Source organism: Erythrolamprus reginae, chromosome 2 (assembly GCF_031021105.1).
Source record: "Erythrolamprus reginae isolate rEryReg1 chromosome 2, rEryReg1.hap1, whole genome shotgun sequence".
In the NCBI taxonomy this organism is placed as follows: Eukaryota; Metazoa; Chordata; class Lepidosauria; order Squamata; family Dipsadidae; genus Erythrolamprus; species Erythrolamprus reginae.
In genome coordinates this window covers 303762954-303785800 of record NC_091951.1, presented here as the reverse complement: position 1 = coordinate 303785800, position 22847 = coordinate 303762954, and the positions used below count along the sequence as shown (strand labels likewise).

The window sequence follows — 22847 nt, the reverse complement described above, 5'->3', positions numbered from 1 at the left end:
TTCCGAGGAATCATCCTTTATATTGATAAATTGTTTTCCTCTCCCCTTCTTTAGCCAAAGGCCATAGAAAGGAAAGAAAAGAAACCCGGTGAACGTGATGATACAATTCCTCCTGAATATAGATTAAAGCCAACCTTGGTAACTAATAGTCTCCAGCTTTCAGTGACATGCAATATATATATATATATTGTTAGTTTAGCAATTGCAGTGGGATATTAAATTATACAGTTATTTAGTTGATGTCTTACTGGTTTTACCTTAAGGCCACTTTTTCTAAATATTGCTATATTGTGTCCAGGTTAAGAGGGTTAATTGTAGTTTGAGCACTGGGATTCTTGACTTGGTTTCTCTTTCACCTGTCACTGCTTTGATATGCCATAAAAGCAAGAATAGGGAAATGCTTGTTTGATCCTTTTGCAACCATGTGATGAAAAGGGCACATTATAATTAATGACTCCATCCAGAATCTGGGTAGTGTTTTCTAGCAAGGGAGTGATGTGGTCTTTTAGCTTTTTGATTGTCTCTTTTGAATAGTATGTAGAAGCTGTTTATCTCTCTGTATCTATTGATGGCTGCGTTTTGGAATCTGGAGCTATATTATCAAACTTACCAATTGTCAAATATTAAATACTGGAAGCGAACAACAATTGGTATTAATTTTTGTAGGGATATACAAATACAGCACCTTTGGCTAAATGGATAGTATTGACATCTAAATATAACAGAACCAGTATCTTTAGAAATAATTATACTAGTTAGGAAGCAATGGTATATAATGTCTAAAAAGAAAGATCTGATGATTTTTCCCCCTGCTAAATTATCTTTATGGGGAAATCCAACATTAATTGGGAAAAAGGTGCCTATATTGAAAAATTGGATGAAAGTGATGATACTGACTTTGGCACAAGTGATAGATGATGAAGATGAATTTTTAACTTATTCTCTGCTAAGAACAAATGCCGTCTATCAGATACTACTCAGTGACAATATTTACTGGTACAACATTTTTAATAACATTGTACCAGTGGTATGTATATTCAGCATCTGAGACATCCGAGAAATTAGATCAACTAGTTTAGTATTTTATATAACAAAAAATAACATTTAGAATTTTATGAACTCCCTTAAGTCTGTGTAGAAAAAGATTGTCTATGACAGAATTTATAGGTTGTCCTTGACTTTCGACCATTCATTTAATGAACTATATAAACTGTACAGGCAACAAAACCTAAAATTTTCAGAGTGTAATATTTTCTTGAATTACATATGTAATATATGGAATTTGACAACTGGACAGCATGGCCAAAACCTAGTAATGACAATAGGCTTACTACATCAGCTGTACCTTGATCTGTTTCTTTCAGTATTTAACTGTGCATCTGAATTATTGTTATGATATAGAACTATTAAAGTGCTGAGAAATTGATAATTTTTTTCTAGTCTGAACTTATTTTGTATCTTCACTATTTTTATTTTGATTGAATACAAATTGCATTCTTAACAATAGTTCTTTTTTTAAATATTAGGACAAAGATGGAAAGCCACTGTTGCCAACACCCGAAGAGAAACCAAAGGTTATTTAACAATTTTTAAAATATTTATTTTCTATTACTTCTGTTGAAGAAATAGAATTATTATTCTATTATTCTTTTCCTTTCTATTACAATACCATGTTAGATCAAAACAAAGTTCTATTTGGTCTAGAGCTTTAAATCACAGGTTCCAATTCTGTACATGTAGGAAATCAAAAGTGTTCTTTCATTGTTGATTCCCAGCAACTGATACTTTAGGTGTGGACTTTTTCTCTGACAGTAATATACAAGAAATCCAAATAAATAGTCTTATTCTTATATCAATTTGTCTTCATACATTGGTTGCCGTTAGCACATTTGATGGCAATGATTTATATAATTTAAACACATGTAGTTGAAAAAATTACTTTCTTTTATCATTCAGAAATCTCCTCCTTATTACTTCAATAGATAAGACCAGAATTTAATACTGTGATGAGAAAAACTTTTTAATACTTAATTTTTCCTTATATGGATGATTTTATAAACTTTTATTATCTCCCACCAGTGGTTCACATTAAGTCTTTAAAAACTCAAAATATATCTTTCTTCTGCACTTCTTACACTAGTTTTCTGTCTCACAGTGCAGGTAAAATAATATTATTGCTCTAAAAATTTCAGATCTTTTGACTTACAGTATATTGTAATAGAGGCCTGTTTTGCATTATGAATAAAATCTCATGAATTGAATCAATATCTTAGAATATATGATTATTGTTTTAGAAATCTTATTGTTAGGTGTATAATATGCTATTGGTGTAGCATCGGTTGCATTAGAGCAGGCTAACTGGACCTTCAGAAGAAAAGGAAACTGCAAGATTCCCTTTTTTGCAAGCATTTTATTAATGCAGTGCTGTTCCTTAAACGGAGAAGAGTTCAGATTTCCATCTTTTGAACAGAAATGCATACATATTTCCAACCAAATATTCACCCTAAAATTATCATGTTCTTACCTCTGCTGAAGAATGGTAATTTAATATATGGTAGATCGATAAGTGTTTGTACTGTAAGAGCTGTTATAGCCCAGTGGTCGGAAAGCAGTATTGCAGGCTAACTCTGCCTACTGCCAGGAGTTTGATCCTGACCAACTCAAGGTTGACCCAGCCTTCCATTCTTCTTAGGTTGGTAAAATGAGAAGCCCAGATTGTTGAGGACTGTATGCTGACTCTTCAAACTGCTTAGAGAGTGCTGTAAAGCACTGTGAAATAAGTATATGTAAATCTAAGTGCCACTGCTATTGTCATTTTGTCTATTTTTTATTGCTTACTCTATTTTCCCTTTTTGTTTTACAGCCAATTAGTGACACGGAACTCATTGATGAATTTTCAAAAGATTTTGTCTGTCCTGCTTCCTCCACAGAAAAATCAAAACCAGCTGAACTTGCTGATACATCTAAGGTATGTTTCTTTTGCCCAAAATGCTATGGTTAAGTCCAAAATACTGTATTGAATTAGATTACTTTTTTTACTAATTGTGCCCCAATATGGTGAAAAGGGCATTGTTGTGTCCTGAGGACAATCAGGGTTTGTAACTACCCATAATTGGGGTGTGGAACGATACTGTAAGCTGATTGGTTAGTTGAGCTAGGTGGGGCTGGGTTACATGTATATAAGCAGTCAGTTAGACCAGCCCGTTGCTCTTTCTTCTGATGATGTCTGTTACCTGTTTTTAACTACAATAAAGAACTGACAACTGCTCCAGGCTGGGTTTTATCTGTATGCAGATTTAACAGGCATGTTCAAATATTGTCAGCTAAGAAGTGTTGACTGGTGGAGGAGATATTTTTGGAACATCATCCTTTGGAACATCACCCCCACTTTGTTTGGTTGTCTCTGCTGCCTTTTGTATACTTGATTATGTGCCTGTTCATGGATTAGAGCAGAGGTCCCCAAACTTGACAACTTTAAGACTTATGGACTTCAACTTCCAGAATTCCCCAGCCTGCTATGCTGGTTGGAGAATTCTGGGAGTTGAAGTCCAAAAGTCCTAAAGTTGCCAAGTTTGTAGACCTCTGGATTAGTCACTGTTTCCTGGTGATGTAGGTGATTGCTTAGAGTATGCCTGAAGGCCATGTTTTATTCTTTTTATTTCTTTTAAAAATATTGTATATCTTATTTATTTTATTTGTTTTTTGTAAGCCGCTTAGTATCGTGTAAAAGTGACATAAGCAGCAATATAAATGAAATAAACAAAGTCTTCAGCTAGGAAGCTATTTTAGAAATCTGAGAGTAGTATTTCTCAGCACATCAGTAGAATTTCAAATTGAGAAAGACTGCATTGGATAGAAGCAGATGAAAAATTGTGTAAATTCATCCATAATATACAGTAACTTCACCTTATATTCTGCCCTTATATAAATCATTATTTGTTAAGATTTAGGTAGCATGTTGAGAAATAGACATTTAGGTACAACATCTTTTCATTATGATCAAATAGACATATCTCTTAATCATTAACATTCATTCATCATTCCCTCCACCCACAAGAAACCTGTGGTAGAAGAGTCCCCCAAAACTGCCAAAGAAAAAGTAGCTGTGTCTCCTGGAGCTCTTCCTGTGCAACCTCTGGCTTCATCAGAAGTTTCAACAGTGAGTATCTTCTTAGAGACCACAAAAATGAAGTCACGTTTGAGAGGGAAATAGCTATGTGTGTATGTATGTGTGTGTGCACATGTGTGTATGTGTGTGTGCACCTGTGTGTGAGAGGGAGGAAGTGTTTATGTGTGGGTATGTATATGTTATCTAAAAACAAAACAAAAAGTTTTATTTGATTTTAATATCATGTAACAGAAGATGATTTCTTCCTTGAATATACTATAAAGATGAAATGTCCAGATGTTTTCTAAATCAAATATTTTAATTGTGCTCAGATTGACCAGAATCTCATTATATCTGTCTGTCAAACACATAAAGCCTCCTAATCTATGCGTGCAAAGATAAATCTTGTAATCAGCATCTGTTCCTGTCATCTTGCTTTAGAAGCCAGAGTCAACTAAGCCCCAGAACACATCTGCAGAGGAAGCTGTCTCAGCTTCAACTGTGCCTTCTGTGAAATCTTCAGCTCCTACAGTCACTTCTCCAGTGAGTAACCAGTTGATTTTATTGCAAAGTTGTGGTGGCCCAATCGTTAGACTCTGCCCACTTCCAGGAGTTTGATACTGACTGGTTCAGTCTTCCAATCTTCTGAGGTCAGTAATATGAGGATCAGATTGTTGGGGACAATATGATGACTCTGTAAACCACTCAGAGAGTGTTGTAAAGTAGAGGTCATCAATGCTTGGTCCATGGCCCGATACCAAATGGTATGCAAGGGTTGGAAGCTACATTTGTGCAAGTGGTATGTGCATGCAAAGCCATCTGTCCCCACTATCAGCATTTTTGACATTCTGCAGAGCTGAAAAGATTGGGAACCGCTGTTGTAAAGCACTATGGAGTAGTATATAAGTCTAAGTGCTATCCTTACCATCCTTATAAAACGTCCTTTAGCATCCTTATATACTTTCAGTATAGACCACCCTGAAGTAGCAATTCAATATAAAACAATTAATTCAATATAACAATATTTCCAAAATTTTTCAAAGAATCGACTTTAGTTACTACTTTAGCTATTTTTTATTCTATAGCTTTCTGTGCTAAGTAGCTGCTTCCATTTTTTTTGCAGTTATTTTGTTCCTATTTTAATCTTTAAAGAAAAAGTCCCAAATCTTCTATTCAGCAGAATAAGTCACCAGCTCAACTTGTATCCTCCAACTTGTCCCTCCAGCACAATTCTTACATTTCTTTCCAGGTGACTTCCAATCCAAAACTCCAATCAGTCCGTTCGTGGCTACTGCGTCTAGGACAGCTTTTAGCAAGCTGTTTCCGGTGCCACCAGTCGGGAGCTCTTTACTGGCTCCTGGGGGGGGGGGGGGTTGCCATCCCCTCCCAGATCGCCAATGGTGTCTCCCTTCTTCACCACCCCTCGAGGGTGGTTCTGACGGAGTTCTGGTCTAACAGGGTCCCCAGATGACATGGATATCGGGGTTCCCCAGCAGAGTGTGATGGATTCCATGTCTCACAGTGCTTGGCCATACCCTTCTCCATGCAATTTAACTTAAACTTTTGGCAAAGCAAAGTCTTTAAATTTATTTTAATTAATCTTGGGGTATAAATTTTGTTTATTCCTATTACTATTTTTTTTTTAGTCTAACCAATTCTACATTGCTGTACTATCATAATAGTAACAAATTTTCTCGACTGTAATTTCATGTTGAATTTGAGATCAGTGGTAAATTTCTAATTTTTCAATCAGTTTTTAAAAAATAAAATTGATTTTCCTTGTTATTTATAGAGCACACAAGCAACTAATGAAGCACTAGAAGCCTTATCTGGAAGCCTAGGAAAAAGTGAGCCTGCTCCAGAAGAAAAAAAACCTGCTGTGGATAAAGTGAAAGTAATAAAATATCTAATTTGCTGATTATAATGGAGGGTTTTTTTCTTATTTTCTGAAAGTACCAAAATAGTTTGCTATGAAGTATAATTTTTTTCTATAATGGCTAGCATTTAATTCTCAATTTATTGAAAGTATTTCTCCAGTAATGGAACAATACCATAAACAGTGGGCAAATTTCATATAATTCATAATTATATATGTTTGTGGCTTCATGCATTGTGGGAAGCCAACCATTCTGGTTTGTTAATTATGAGGAAGTCAATTATGACTTGTTCCACAAAGTGTGCTTAAGCAATTCGGAGCTTACCAGGCATCATTGCAGTCACCAACAGAGATATTCTAAAATAGTATTTTGAAAGCTGCATGAAAGAAAAAGAGCATGGGTGTTGCTGTGGAGTCAAGGAATATATCTCAAAATGGCTACTCAAAACCACTCAAAATTTGACTGTAAAGAATACAACTTCAGCAACCTAGTGATCAATGCATGGAATGCATTACCTGCCTCTGTAGTTTCTTCCCCAAACCCCCAAAATTTAACCTTAGGCTGTCTACAGTTGACCTCACCCCGTTCCTAAGAGATCTGCAAGGGATGTGCCTACTGTCCCTGTCCTATTGTCCAAATTTACCTATACCTACTTGCTTTTGTTTATGTTTATACCATACCTATTATCTTATACACATTTTGATAAACAAACAAACAAACAATAAATAAATAAATAAAATTGAATTCTTGTTCTCATACTTTGCATGTAGTAGGGAATTGACTGAAAGAATTTCTGTGATAGTCAACAATAGATTTAGTTATTGTTTTATAAGTACAATACAAAGCAATGGGACAATCTTAATGAATTCCACTGAAACTGTCTTGTTGTTGAAAGTTTATATTTCTTGTATTCTTGTTGTTCAGGAAAAATCAAAAAAAGAGAAACATGAGAAACTTGGGGAAAAGGAAGAAACAATCCCTCCTGATTACAGATTAACTGAAGTAAAGGTAATGGAGCTTATTTTTCTTGTATGTTTCACTTTTTTGTTGTTAAAATGTATCTTTTCTGCAGGATTGTAGCATAAAGTTCAGTACAGTGTTCCCTCACTTTTCGCGGGGGATGCGTTCCGAGACCGCCCGCGAAAGTCGAATTTCCACGAAGTAGAGATGCGGAAGTAAATACACTCTTTTTGGCTATGAACAGTATCACAAGCCTTCCCTTAACACTTTAAAACCCTAAATTGCGATTTCCCATTCCCTTAGCAACCATTTAAATTATTACTCACCATGTTTATTTATTAAAGTTTATTTTAAAAAATATTTATTAAAGGTGGACGAATGTTTGGCGATAACATATGACGTCATTGGGCAGAAAAAAATGTGGTATAGGGGGGGAAACCGCGAAGTATTTTTTAATTAATATTTTTGAAAAACCATGGTATAGACTTTTCGCGAAGTTCGAACCCGCGAAAATCGAGGGAACACTGTATAGCAAATCATGAATTAGCACTGTATAGCAAATTATGTATTTGTCTACCATAGACACAATATATAGAATATATTGATGGTTGTGTAAAGAGTTCAGCTAAATATACAAATTACTCTGAACCATTTTCTTCACGTTCTTCTTCTCATATGGCAATATACATGCTAGATCTGTGATGACAAGGTCCCAAACTTATTTTGGTTAATTTGGTCATTCTGTTCATTAATAATCAGACCAAATGTGTCCTGAAATTGGGGATGCCTGCAGGAGGGAGGGGGTCAAAAAGAGAGAGAAAAGAGTAGCCATGACAATATGAGAATAGCATTATCATTTTTTTTGTATTTTGTGAGGCTTCAATTTAGTGATTGTGGCTGCTCTCTTTGAGTTTTTTGAGCACCCCAATAACCCTCCCTGATGCCTTCTCGGGATCTTATTAGCAATATTTCTGTACTACACACATAATACTGTAAGTATTACAGCTCTGAGATATACACCCTGTATTACAAAAATCACAGATTGAATTCCTAAAAACTTCAGGTTTTATCTCACAAATGATGGGGCTTTAGAAATTGGCTTGCAGATGTAATATAAGAATGCAAAAATATAGGATTGCATCAACCTGAGACTTGCCCCAGAAGTGGGTATTGTCAGTGTTTGTTTAATGGCTCTTCAATCTTTCTCTTCTTCTCCCCCCCCCCCCCCCCGTCCCAAACCTTGGAGTTGCTTAGATTAGGCACTGGTGCGGGAGGTTACATATTAATTAAAATTATGGATCTGGAAAGTATTGGGTGGCTACTATGACAAAAGAAATGATTAACTAATTGGGACTAGAGCAGAGAGTTTGTTAAATTGCAAGAGGAAATAGAAAAAGCTAGCTTGTCTTGTCCTTTTAATTTAAAAAGGCAGCTCACAGCCCCCCTTTTATGTTATCCTAAATTAATAAACCTTAAAACTAAATAAAGTATTTCTAAAGTTCCAAAAGCAAAATTCATTGGGAAAAAATCCATGCATTGGAACTTGTAACAGCAAAATGCAGTTAAGAATCTTCCTTCTGCAATTATTCCTGATTTTTATATTGAATTTTGATTTGGTGAGTGCTGGAAGCTATATTGTTCACTTTAATCTAGGCAATAGCATTTAAAAATGCATGTGGATCCTTGTACAATATATCAATATCCTAAATTAGTATGAATTATGTAACTTTTTTTTTTTTTTTTTTTATAAATTTTTTTATTATTAAAATATAGACATATACATCGTTATGTACAACATATGATACAAGATACAATGCGGGGCATATCACATATAAAGGGAAAAAACAACAACAAAAAAAAACAAAAAACAAAAAACAAACAAACAAGCAAAAACAAAACTAATAACAATATCGGCGAATAAGCAGGGGAGTTGAATTGAAAGCGAAAATTAGATCTAGATATTTTTGCTCAGTTAATATATTTCAAATAGGTTATCATGAGTGTTAGAAGCCAGCGTTGCGTTTACATATATTGTTAGGATGTTCGCAAAAAATAATGATAGGTTTAGGTAGTTAAATATATATACAGTCTCATGTAATAATATTAGATAATGAAATACTTTATACCGGATTTGTAACAGTTCATGGTTTATTTTTATTTTTTTGGTTTTTAACCTTCTTAAAGCCTATTGGTCTCTCTGTTGCTTTCTAGCCATTTATAAAGAGGGTCCCAACAACTATTAAACGTATCTGATGGTTCGTTCCTGACTAATAGGGTCAGTTTCGACATTTCTGCGCAGTACATTATTTTCCTAAGTATTGCATCTTTTGAGGGAAGATCTTCATTTTTCCACCACTGCGCGTATGTAAGTCTTGCTGCAGTAGTTAAGTGGATGATAAGATGAGCTTGGGGTTTTGGCAGTTTTTGCCTAATTATACCTAGTAAAAAACATTCAGGGGTTTTGTCCAACGTCAAATTTAATATTTCTTCAATCCAATTTCCAATCATCACCCAATAGGTTTTGGCTTTACTACATTCCCACCATAGATGAAAGTAGGTACCCACTTCTTGTTGACATTTCCAGCAGATTGGTGAAAGTTTGTTGTTCACTTTGGTTAATTTAATTGGGGTAATATGCCAACGGTAAAACATTTTGACCAGGTTTTCTTTATAGGAGGTGGCAATGGTCAGTTTATAGTTCTTTGTCCAAAGTGTTTGCCATTCCTCCTCTTTTATCTCTTTTTTAAGGTCAAGGTGCCATTTCTTAACATTGGATTTTTGGTTGAAAGAGTCCAAGTCATTGTAATTTAAGTAGCCATAGAAGTTTTTAATTATCTTATCCTGTGGGCCTATGCATAGCTTATCTAACAAAGCATTTTTGGTAATCCCGGAATTTTTGGTGTCTTTGTTAAATTTGGTCTGAATCTGAAGGTATTCCCACCATTCCACTTTTTGGCCCAGATTTTCAAGTTCTAATCTTGTTTTAATTGTCCCATTTGTGTTTAAAATGTCTTTATATCTTAATATATTATTTCTCTTATGTAAATTAGGATGTACATAGGCTTCTAAAGGAGCATACCACATGGGAATTCCTTTGTATAATTTAGTTTTAGTTTTTTTCCAGGTGCCAATTAACGATTTTCTAATCAGGTGGTTGGAGAAGTATTTGTGGGTTGACGACTTTTCGTCCCAGAGATAGTAATGCCACCCTGCATGGAGGTCATGGCCTTCTAATTTAAGAAGTCTAGTGTTTAATAAACTCATCCAATCTCTTGTCCAGTCTAGCGATGCAGCAGTATAGTAGTTCTTCCAGTTTGGAAGAGCCAGACCGCCCTCTTCTTTTTTCCCTTGTAGGTATTTTAGTCGAATTCGGGGCCGTTTGTTTTGCCAGATAAAATTGTTGGTTATTTTAGTCAAATTGGTAAAAAAATCCTGTTTTACTTGTATGGGGATAGTTTGAAATAAAAACAATATTTTAGGCAGCGTGTTCATTTTAATGGCTGCGATTCTCCCAAGGAGAGATAGTTGTAAATTCCTCCATTTTGACAAGTCTTTATTTATCTTGTCCAGTAATATATCATAATTATTTGATTTCAAGCTTGACACTCTATTTGTCAAATTGATGCCAAGGTATTTGGTTTTTGTGACAATTTGAATATCCAACTTAGCAGATAAGATATCTTTTTGTGCTTGTTGCATGTTTTTTGTTAAAATTTGGGTTTTAGTTTTGTTTATTTTGAGGCCTGCCACTGTACCATATTCTTCCAGAACTTCTAATAATTTAGGACCTGATTTTAAAGGATCTTCTAAGATAAATACCAAATCGTCTGCGAAAGCTTGGAGCTTATAAATTTCTTTCTTACAGTTTAGACCCCGTATGTCTTCCTTGTCTCTAATTATTCTTGTTAGTACTTCAAGAGTTAAGATGAATAGTAAAGGGGACAATGGACAACCTTGTCTTGTGCCTTTGTGTAAAGAGATTTTAGATGATGCATCTCCGTTGAGGATTATATAGGCCGATTGGACAGAGTAGATAGCTTTTATTGCGTTAATAAATTTGGGGCCAAATTCCATATACTCAAGCTGTTTTATCATAAATTTCCAAGACACATTGTCGAAGGCCTTCTGGGCGTCGAGAAATACTAACGCCACTTGTTTCTCATTATGGGCTTCATAGTATTCGAGCGTGTCTAGTACTATTCTAATATTATTCTTTAGCTGTCTCCCGGGGAGAAAGCCGTTCTGATCTGGATGTATAAAATAATTTAAAAAACTTTTGATTCTATTCGCTAAGATAGAGGTGAATATCTTGTAATCGGCATTTAAGAGAGAGATCGGGCGATAATTAGCTATATCTGTATGGTCTGTATCTTTTTTTGGAATTAACGCTAGGTTTGCTTCTGTCCATGAATTTGGGATTTTGCCTCTATCTAGAGCTTCATTTAACGTCTCTAAAAAGGCTTTTTCCATTTCTTTAGGAAGGTCTTTATAAAGTTCTGTAGGGAGTCCATCCGGACCTGGTGCTTTGTTGTTTTTTTGATTTTTAATTACTTCCTTTAGTTCTGTTTCAGTAATCGGTTTATTGATTATATTAACCATTTCTTGGGGTACTTTAGGGAGTTTAGCCTGTTCTAGGGTTTCTTGAATTTTTGCGTCTTGGGTATTATTTTGTGTAGTTTCAGAATATTCATACAGTTTACTATAGAAATCGCTAGCAATCGTTTTTTTCCTTTCCAAGTCATGACATGGTTCCCCATTTTTGTTTTTTAAACAGTTTATCAATTTCTTTTCCTTTTGCTTCCTGAGCTTGTTAGCTAGCCATTTGCTAGGTTTGTTGGCATTCTCAAAATTGTATTGGTTAGTTCTTTTTATTTGTTGTGCCCAGTTTTGTTGGTCAATTAAGTTTAGTTGGTGTTTAATATGTAGCATACTTTGTTTGATTTCTTTTTTAGTGGGGAAGTTCTGAAGTTCTTCTTCTAAAGCCCTATACTCTTCTTCTAAATTAGCTAACTTCTGTTTTTTTTGTTTAAATTCTCTGGCCATGAATGATATAGCTATCCCTCTAATAACAGCTTTGGCAGTATCCCAAACATTTTGAAGGCTAGTGTCCTCTTTTGAATTTTCTTGGAAGAAATAGTTCATTTCAGTTTTAAGTTTTTGCTTAAAATCTTCCTGACTTAAAATAGATTTCTGGAGCGACCATCTACAACTCTGTTTATTCCCTTTCCAACAAATTTTGAGCGCACTATGATCTGAAATATAATTAGGTTCTATATCTATCGAGTGGATTTTGGTGTTGATTTCTATTGTCGTCCAGACCATATCCAATCTTGACCAAGATTGATGCCTATCAGAATAAAAGGTAAATTTTTTAAGTTTGGGATTTCTGTCCCTCCAGCTATCTTTCAATTTTAGTTCTTTAATTAGATCGAAAAAGGTTTTAGGTAGTATTCTTTTCTTTTGTTTAGTCTTTTTGTCATTCTTATAGTCCATTTCGTTGTTAGTTATGCCATTAAAGTCACCTAATAAGCAGATGTTCTCAGTGGAATGTTCTCTGATGATAGTTAATAGTTTTTTGTAAAAATTTTCTTGGCCTTCATTCGGGGCATAAATATTTATTAAAGTTATTTTGTCTTTTTCTATAGTAAGTTCTAGAATTAAAATTCTTCCTTCTCTATCTTTATATTTCAATTCAGCTTGAATATTAGGATTGATATAACATATTACACCTCTCTTTTTTTCCCCCGCAAGCGACGTAAACAGATTTCCAAGTTTATTTCTTTTAAGTAGGTGCTCAAATTTTTTTTTGATGTGCACTTCTTGCAATGCAATAATGTCGAAGTTTAATTTAGCTAAATTATTTAAAGTTTGGCTTCTTTTTTTTGGTGCATTTAGGCCATTTATGTTAATTGAGTAAAGTTCAATTCCTTTGTTTAATTTTTCTTGTGACAAGTTTAAGTTATCTGTACTTGGGTCTTGTTGCCCTAGTGCTTCTAGTTTCTTTTGGATATCCTGTATAGCCATTGTTGCCTAAAGTTAGTTTATCAGTAGCCTGAGTTCTTTCTAAACTTGTTGGGCTCTGTTCTATAGGTTGTACGCTAGTGGAAGGGAGAGTCATTGTTCCGGTATCGTCTTGGTTTTCAGGAGTTCGGTCGGTAGAGAAATTTTTGTCGAAAAATTCCTCAGCTTTTTCGACAGAGTCTATTTTTATTTTCCTATCTTGCCAGGTCACCAGCATACCCTCTGGGACCAGCCATCTGAAATTTATATTGTGTCTGGTCAGTTTCGCTGACAGAAAGGTGTATGGCCTACGAAGGTCTCTGACGTGTTTTGGGACCTGTTTTAATATTACCAATTGTCTCCCTTTATGTTCTATAGGGTCTTCCCGGGCTCTGTGAAGGATTTCGTCCCTGACTGATTTTTTGATAAATTTGATGTGGACTTCTTTGGGGAGGTTGTGGCGTCTAGCGTAATTGGTGTTTATGCGATAGGCTTCATCAATTTCGTTTAGCATTGTATCCTTTTCAATGCCCAGAGCCTTTGAAAGGATATCCGCCATAACATCTGGTAGATCTTCACTTTTTTCCTCCCTAAGATTTTGAAATCTGAGATATTGGTTAGCTTTTTCGCTCTCTAATTGAATTACAGTGTTCTCTAAATCTTTGTTGGCGTGGATTAATTTATCTGTCAGGTCTTCCATTTGTTTGTGCTCTTGGTCAATTTTGTCTTCTAAGACCTGTATCCTCTGTTCTTGTTTAGTCATTTGTTGTTGAAAAGCCTCGTGCTTTTTGTCCATGTTCTGCATCCACTCTTTTAATTCGGATGTGTCACTCCTCACCTCACCTAGTTCTTTTTTAATATCCTGATGATTTTTCAACATTAGCTCCTGCATTTGAAGCAGTGTAGCTTGGAGATCTTTATAAGAATTGGACCTCTCTCTAGGTATCATATCGTCGAGAGATCTCTGGGTAGAGGGGCTTGGAATAGCAGATGTAGAGTGGGTGATTGATTTTTTCCCTGATCCTAGCCTAGACAAATTAGAAAGGCTTGTCATTTTTATAGCTGACCACCAATTTGCCCACTGGTGAAGTTGTTTGATGGTCTGATCCAGAATTTGGTATCAATAAAGTAAAACAGTATATTTTAAGTAATGTGTAGTTAGAATATCAATTCCTGTTGGACTCAGTATTAAACCTTAGAAGTTTAAAAATATTTCTTCCCTCTAGAGATTGTAAATACGTAAGGGAAGATAGAAGAAATGAGTTCGAACAGGTGAATTATGTAACTTGATTGCATGTTGACATTTCTCAAAATTTCAAAGCCGGTGAAAAGATATACTATATTTTTTTGGAGTATAAGATGCACCTTTTTCTTCCCTAAAAGAGGCTGGTAAATTGGGTGCTTCTTATACTCTGAATGTAGCTTCCCCCCCCCCCAGCCCTAACTAGCTTCTAACGATTTTCCCAGCTCTTACCTTGCAGGGTTTTTTTCATTGCTCTAACTTGCTCCAAATAAGTTTCTTTCCAGCCCTAACCAGGTGCTAATAATGTTCTCAGCTCTTACTGGCTTGCAAACTCTTTCATTGTTACTCTCTGCGAATGATGTTTTCCAAATCCTTTCTTTGTAGGGTTTGTTTTTTTCATTGCTTTATTTGTTCCGAATGTTTCTTTCCAGCCCTAACCAGGTACTAACAATGTTCCCAGCTCTTACTGGCTTGCAAGCTCTTTAATTGTTACTCTCTGCAAAGAATGTTTTCCAAGTCCTAAGTCTTTGCAGGATTTTTTCCATTGCTCTACTTGCTCCGAATATTTCTTTCCAGGTATTAATGATGTTCCCAGCTCTTACTGGCTTCCATTGTTACTCTCTTTTTTAATGCCCTTAACTAGGGGATAAAATAATGTGCTGAAGCTGACCAGACTAAGGACACTTGCCAGATTAATACCTGGTAAACAGATTCTTTTCTCTATTTTCCTCCCAAAAAACTAAGGTGCGTCTTATACTCTGAAAAATATGGTATCTTCCAGTTCATCTTTCAGCAAGGGCAACACTATCTTTTCCACAAACATATTTGAGGAAGGAGTAGAAGCTAATTAAAAGATGCAATTAATAAAAGCAGCTGCAGGCTTTATTATGGTCACTCTGTAAACATATATACTTGATATTATGAGATGGTTGATGTCCTAAATTTGGGACAGAATTATATGTAACATTAGACTAATTGCCATAGCGCAGTAATTGCTATACTCCCTTTTTTTTCCTCCACAGGATAAAGATGGGAAGCCACTTTTGCCAAAACCTGAAGAAAAGCCTCAGGTGGGTGCACTGATTGGTCGGGGACCTTCCATGTATATTTTTCCTAGTTTAGAGATAAGTACATTGAAAGCTTTTCTTATGACTTAATATCTTCCAATTGGACACTTATTTAGCTGAGTATTAATTCTGTCATAATTAAGAGTTCTAAACGGAGTGTTCTGTATTCAGTCACCCTATGAAGGAAAGAAGGGACATTTAGACATGTATTAAAACATTTTTAATAATTTGTTCTGATTTCTAGCCCCTGAGTGAAAGTGAACTTCTTGATGCTTTGTCTGAAGGCTTTTCTTGTTCTGCACCAGCATCAAAAACAGAAACTCCTGCGGTAAGGAATGGTTGAGTCTGAGAGAGAGAGGTTTTTGACTCTCAGGTGAAATTATATATATACTCTAGATATTTTTTTAAATATTCTATTAATTGTAGTAGAACTGTATACTTTATACTGTTGAATTGCAGTCAATATTATTTCAAGTATAGAACACCGAGATCAGTACAATAATGAATTTATAGGGTCATTTTTACATCCCTTCAATAAATTTGGATACATATTTTGCATTTTTTTTCATAGTTGAGACATCCCAAATTCATCTTTTAACTGACATTTTCAGAACATTTCTGGATAAGCCAGATTTTTTTCATACAAGGGAAAGTTTTGTTTTTATTAGCAGGCTAGGAAATATTAAATTTTGGTTGACAGCAGGTTTCTTTTCCAAAATCTGATTTGAAAGAAATAGGCAGATACGTAATTTTCAGGGGTCAGTTTAAAATGCTATTTATTTAACTGAAAGTTATCTGAGAGCTCAAAATTATGATTCTACAAAAGGAAATATTGGAAAAATTACAGACTCTTGATAAATGCTGTATAATGCCCTAGTTTCCTTGCCTTTCAACCTAGGATTCACAGCTAAATCCAGATGTGAATATTTCATATCCATTAATGTGTTCATGAGACGCATTTATGAATATATACACTGCCCAGAAATCTTGCTCAGAAAAGGGCAAAATTATATCAATGAATGTTATAGTAATTTCTTGCCTTTGTAAGACCACCTATTACGTAGACATACAAAACATCTTTCAAAACAAATTTCACTTGTCCACCTACCTCTTCTAACTTAAAGCAGTAGTAGGAAAAAAGGGAGATGAGATGAACAAAGAGAGTTGTTGCACTGGAAAGACAAAACAAGGGAGGAACAAAATAAGTGGAGATGAGGATGCAAAATAAATGAGAGAATCCCCACTGAAGCTTTATTTAAAAAGGTTTAAAAATCACCATTGAGCAGCAAGCAGGCGCTTAGCCCATCCCAAGTTCTTTGGCGGATCTAATTTAAGTATTTGTGTATCAGTCATTACTGCCATTTGAGAAGTGCAGAGCAAATTCTCTACTGCTTTCGTAATAAATTTTAATTTTATGCATTATAGAAGAGGGGAGATGACTTACTTCTTTGCATTGCTTCTTCCTCTTCATGCAGGGTTCTTGATTAGTTGAAGCTAAGAATGTGGCACTTCTTAGTGCTTTTAACAGTGCATGCTCTTTTTAAATACCATCTCTCCCTCCCCTTTCAGGAGTAATTACTGGAGGAAGAACGTGTTGCATTGTCTGTAAATCCTTTAGTTTTAGAAAGCATTTAGGGGGCATCAAGGGACAGGTCAGAAACCACTTTTCTTTGCATCACTTTTGCATATATTGACGAATCCTTTTCTTTCCTTGTAGAAATCTACAGGTCCTAGCAAGCCTGCTGTTCCTACAGAAGAGGTGATTTCTTCTGCTGCTGCTCCCGCTGTACAATTGTCTGCTCCAAAAGAAGCAGCCATTCCAGTAAGCAGAACAATACTTCCTGATAACTGTACTGATGGCCAAAATGTCAGACGTTAGCAACTTTCAGCAACCTATCAATATTCTGATATATTGCCATTGCAGTTCAGTTTCATTAGCCCATTTGATGTTTTAGGAATGTTGATGATTCAAGTTCAAGTCCAGGATCTTGAAGTTTGGAAGAAATTGTAAATTATTTAAAGACATATACATGTAGGCATTTGCTTTTTTAAAAAAATACAGATAGTTATTTGCTGGAGGAATCTAGTAGTGTTCATTGTAGTAGTCCATTATGAGCACTGTTTGAGTTAAATCTGATTTACAACTGTTTTTTAAAAGAGTGTTTGAAATATTGGAAGCTGATATAATAATAATAATAATAATAATAATAATAATAATAATAATAATAATAATAATAATAATTTATTAGATTTATATGCCGCAGATTCGGGGCGGCTCACAACAATAATAATAACAATGTGCAATTTAACAAACCTAATATTTAAAAGAAAGTATTTAAAAACCCATCATTTAAAAACCATACATCACAAGCATACCATACATAAAACTATATAAGCCTGGGGGAGATGTCTCAATTCCCCCATGCCTGATGATATAGGTGGGTCTTAAGCAATTTACAAAAAACAAGGAGGGTGGGGGCAGTTCTGATCTCTGGGGGGAGTTGATTCCAGAGGGCCGGGCCACCACAGAGAAGGCTCTTCCCCTGGGGCCCACCAGATGACATTGTTTAGTCGATGGGACCTGGAGAAGGCCAACTCTGTAGGACCTTATCGGCCACTGGGATTCGTGCAGCAGAAGACGGTCGCAGAGGTGATTTCCCTTGCTTTGTAGTCAGAGATACAGAAATAAAATGATGACTGTAGTCTTCCCTGCAGCCTTTCAAAGCTCTTTCACTGGGCTCTACATAATCTCTATCACCTCGGACATTTGTGATTGTGTGCATATATGTGTTTTGTTCTTCTTAAATCTGCCAGGGTAGGAAAGAACTTGATGCTGCTGCGGACCTTCTTGCAGACTCACTGGGACAAAGAGAGCCTGACCCAGATGAAAACAAACCAGTTTTGGATAAAATAAAGGTGAGAAAAGAACAGACCCTTCTCCCCAAACTGTGATTTAGTACTGTACTTGTTTTCCAGAGTTGCAAAGAAAACTAGTTGTCCTGAGCTAAGTAGTTGGCAGAAGTATAGATTGACTGAGCCAGGGAAATTTGCTGAGAAAAGAGGTATTTTCTGTGTCAGCTCTATAAAGTCACTGTTTGTTTCACTGCCTACTTTATTGCTTATTCCTGCTAGATAATTCTTTGCTCCTTTTGTTTGCCTTTTTAAATACGGAAAGTAAAAATAAAATTTTAATTTTATCTCTGTAGTCTTTGTTTATATACAATATGTTTGGATTGCAAAATTATATCTGTTCAAGAAAAATGTTAGTTAACTACAAATTTGTTTATGTATGTGTTAATTTTTACAAAAGACTTTGCACCAAAGAACTGAAAATTCAGAGGCTTGACTTTAAAATATTTTAAAATGTCTTAAAATGTCTGGTATTTGGCCATTGAGCAAATGAGACATCTTTTAGATCTGGCCACGAAGGATATGAATGGTTTTTTTAAAGGGGTTTTAAATTGTTCTTCTAATCTGTCTTTTTAGTTGTTCTTGTTGTAAGCCACCCAGTTGGGTGGCATATAAATTAGATTAAATACATACATACATACATACATACATGTACGTACGTACGTACATATTTCTTGAACTAATTTACAAAAGAATATATGTTGCTTTGCATTTAGATGGCATTGTTTAAAACATGTCATATACTTGAACCTGCAATGTTTTGTGGCACTTTTTGTAAAGTTTACATGATCTCAGTTTTTAAACATTTACGTTCTTCTGAAAAGATTACCAAGTGTACTTCTGAGATATAGAAGAGGCTGTCATCTATAAATCATGGTTGGGATTCAATAGACTCCTCTAAAAATATTAGTGCATTTTTTTAAAAAAAAGCTCCACTTTTTGCAGGAAAAAGCCAAAGCTGAACATAGAGACAAACTTGGGGAAAGAGATGATACAATCCCTCCTGAATATAGACATCTTCTGGACTCAGATGAAAAGGTAAATAGATACTTTTAAAGTCCAACTTACAACGTAACTTTAAAAAAAAAGAAATACAGTATATGTAGTGAAGCAGAATTAGACTGTCAAATAACATTGATTAAAAAACAAATGCAGGATGCCCCTGGTCTTTAAGTGTACATTACCTCATAAATAACAATATTGCACAGCCTAGGGTCTTCTAAATGTGTTGAAATTGAACATCCTTCGGTATTAGTTAGGATGGATTCTGTTAATCAAGAATCATGGGAGTTGTCTTAGAGTCAAAGTTAGGGAAGGATGCTTTAGAGCAGTGTTTCCCAACCTTGGCAACTTGGAGATATCTGGACTTCAACTCCCAGAATTCCCCAGCCAGCAATTGCTGGCTGGGGAATTCTGGAAATTGAAGTCCAAATATCTTCAAGTTGCCAAGGTTGGGAAACACTGCTTTAGAGCAACTATGGTAGATCGCATGACATTGAGAAGGAAAGCATCCTGCTCCCTTCATATTTTTTGAAACTGTTTTACATACATGCAAACATAGGACTAGAAAAAACATTGTGGGTCGTCTAGTCCAGCACTTTGCCCAAGACAGGAATCCGTATACCATTCTGGACAAATGATTGTCCAATCTTTTCTTGAAAATCTCCTGTTATGGAACATCCATCTTTCCATTTTGTACTGGAGGTACAATTTTCCACAAATAAAATAAAACCTAGTTTCCTCATGTAGAATGCTACTTTTGAAGGACGTGAAGGTAGTCTTGAACAAACAGAATTAGGAAAAGTTGAACAATCTAACAAGCATTCTAGATTATTTTAAAAAGATGACTAGATTAGACTTCAATAGGTTGGTGAATGAAACTGATATCTCATTATGTTTATCTTTGTCAAAGGGTAAGCCTACAAAGCCAAAAGATAATGATGGTGAGAAACCCAAAGAAAAAACAGTAAGGAATTATTACTTTCCATTCTATGCCGTGCTTGCTTGTCGGTAGATTGGCTTAGTTTATTGGAATATGAAAATGATACCAAAATGGTGGATATAAATCCCTTAAGGTAACGTTAATGTAGCATGAATTTTAATACTGTTCAAATGAAAAGGTGTCTTGATTACTTTGTGTAAGATAAATGAGAAATAAGATAACTTTCAACTGTAATAATATTGGAAAGAACAATAATTCTTATTTTATTTATTTAAATGTCCACACTATCCAGGCCTGAATGATAAGTATTAAGAATTAGAGAAAATATTTGTAAGGAATATAAGAATATGTATCTTTGCATGAAAATATATGTATATTTCTACTCTAGAAACTTCTGATAAGTGGGGCAGCAAAAGCCCTATATATTGTATGTTTCATGTCTGTTTGCATTTTGTCTTGTTTTATAATAAAAAATTCCACACTATCCATTTCACCTAGGTGGCCCTGGGTGGTTTAACTCAAGAAACTTTAGGTCAAGAAACTGATCAATTTTTTTGAAAAAATGCAAGCTTCTATGACACATAATGAATTAGAAACCAAATAGAGTTGAGCTCTGATGATAATGGAGTAGCTTTATTACTTCTGTTGCTGCAGCTTGGTGGGCTTTTGTTCCCAGCTTTTTGTCTGCTGTTTCATATCAATTAATCCCATGTACAGTGAAAAATCTTGGGGAGTAAGACCCAGTGGTTGAGCATTAAAGAGAAGGCTGGTTTTAATTTTAATAACAAAAACTTGCGGCACTTGAAAACATTTCTGCATTTTGGAAGTTCTTGTTTCATTAGCTCTGTATCTTTTGTACCAAATACAGTGATACCTTGTCTTACAAACTTAATTGGTTCTGGGACGAGGTTCTTAAGGTGAAAAGTTTGTAAGACGAAACAATGTTTCACATAGGAATCTATGGAAAAGCGATTAATGTGTGCAAGCCCAAAATTCACCCCTTTTGCCATCCGAAGCACCTGTTTTTGTGCTGCTGGGATTCTCCTGAGGCTCCCCTCCATGGGAAAACCCACTTCCGGACTTCTGTGTTTTTGCGATGCTGCAGGGGAATCCCAGCAGGGGAATCCAAGCATCGCAAAAACGAGCGCTTCACTGGCAACTGAAGTCCGGAGGTGGGGTTTCCCAGAAAAGGGAGCATCAGTGAAATAGCAGCATCGCAAAAACACCGAAGTCCTCAAAACCCCACTTCCGGACCTCTGTGTTTTTGCGATGCTGCGATTTCACTGAGGCTCCCTCGCTGGGAAACCCCACTTCCGTTGCCAGCGAAGCGCCCATTTTTACACTGCTGGGATTCCCCTGCTGGGATTCCCCTGCAGCATCACGAAAACATGGAAGTACAGAGGTGGGGTTTCCCATGGAGGAGAACCTCAGGGGAATCCCAGGAGCAAAAACGGGTGCTTCGCTGGCAATGGAAGTCCAGAGGCGGGGCATCCCAGTGGCGTCGGTGGGTTTGTAAGGTGAAAATAGTTTGTAAGAAGAGGCAAAAAAATCTTAAACCCCGGGTTTGTATCTCGAAAAGTTTGTATGACGAGGCGTTTGTAAGATGAGGTATCACTGTATGTTTGAAACTTACAAATGGATGTTTGATAACTAAATTTCTGGTTTTGATTTAGATATTTTTATCTTGGAGAAATATTTATTTTGAAGTTCTTTTAAAATGGTAACTATTCTTATTTCAGAAGCCAGACAGTGACTCAGCAGCCATTGATGCTCTCTCTGGGGATTTTGACCATTGTGGTAAATCTGCTGTTTCACAGTCACCTTCAACAAAGGTAGGCCTCTTTTTTAGCAAGATCAGGTATCCTTTAACTCGGACTCAACATCCTGCCACATTAAGAGAGCAAAAATAACAAAAGGTAGTTTGCAAAATGATCTTGCATCTCTTAATAAACAGCAAGTAAATTCTGCTGTTGAGTAAAATTTGATTTGTTATGTAGTTCTGAATTAATATTTTTTAAGTGATTTTAAAGAATCCACATTGCATATCAGATATTAATACAATCGAAGGAGTCCAGAAATACTTCACAAGAGTCCTTCACTCCTCCTCACGTAACAAATTACCCTACTCCTCCAGACTTCAAATACTAAATTTAGAAAATTTACAACTACGTGGTCTCTGAACTGATTTAACTGTTGTTCATAAAATCATTCATAATAATGTACTCCCTGTCAGTGACTACTTCACCTTTAACAACAACACAAGAGCACGTAATACAGTAGATACAAACTGAATGTAAATCGCTCCAAACTTGACTGCAGAAAATACGATTTCAGCAATAGAGTGGTCACTGCCTGGAACTCATTACCTGACTCTGTTGCTGCTTTCCCCCAACCCCAAAATCTTCAACCCTACATTATCAACAATTGACCTTTCCCCTTTTCTAAGAGGTCTGTAAGGGGTGTGCATAAGTGCACTTTTGTGCCTAATGTCCCTGTCCTACTGTCTTATTATCCTATTACTACGTTCTACTTATGTTATGTTAATATGTACTATAATACTATACTTGTTTGACAAATAAATAAAATAAATAAAGACGTATATCATACAATATTCTATTTGTTGAATGTAAGCTGCATTTAAGAAAGAATCCAATTTGAAAAGTGAAGGATGATCCAAATCAGAGTTATAGTGAGTTGCAGAGGTGGGCTACTAAGGTAGAATAGTGGCCTGTGCTCATCC

The 22847-nt window shown here is 35.6% G+C and overlaps 1 protein-coding gene across 9 annotated transcripts in view; it reads left to right on the top strand.

The window, feature by feature from the left end:
* CAST (calpastatin) overlaps positions 1-22847 on the top strand; it is an 85426-nt gene that overhangs the window by 56910 nt on the left and 5669 nt on the right. For all 9 annotated transcript variants that reach the window (XM_070742996.1, XM_070742995.1, XM_070742993.1 and 6 more), the window contains 14 exons: positions 55-138; positions 1527-1574; positions 2864-2968; positions 4058-4159; positions 4550-4651; positions 5901-6002; positions 6910-6993; positions 15211-15258; positions 15500-15583; positions 16973-17077; positions 18070-18171; positions 19111-19203; positions 20078-20131; positions 21847-21939. In XM_070742996.1, coding sequence (XP_070599097.1) covers positions 55-138; positions 1527-1574; positions 2864-2968; positions 4058-4159; positions 4550-4651; positions 5901-6002; positions 6910-6993; positions 15211-15258; positions 15500-15583; positions 16973-17077; positions 18070-18171; positions 19111-19203; positions 20078-20131; positions 21847-21939 — 1206 coding nt within the window. The remainder of the gene's footprint in view (positions 1-54; positions 139-1526; positions 1575-2863; positions 2969-4057; positions 4160-4549; positions 4652-5900; positions 6003-6909; positions 6994-15210; positions 15259-15499; positions 15584-16972; positions 17078-18069; positions 18172-19110; positions 19204-20077; positions 20132-21846; positions 21940-22847) is intronic.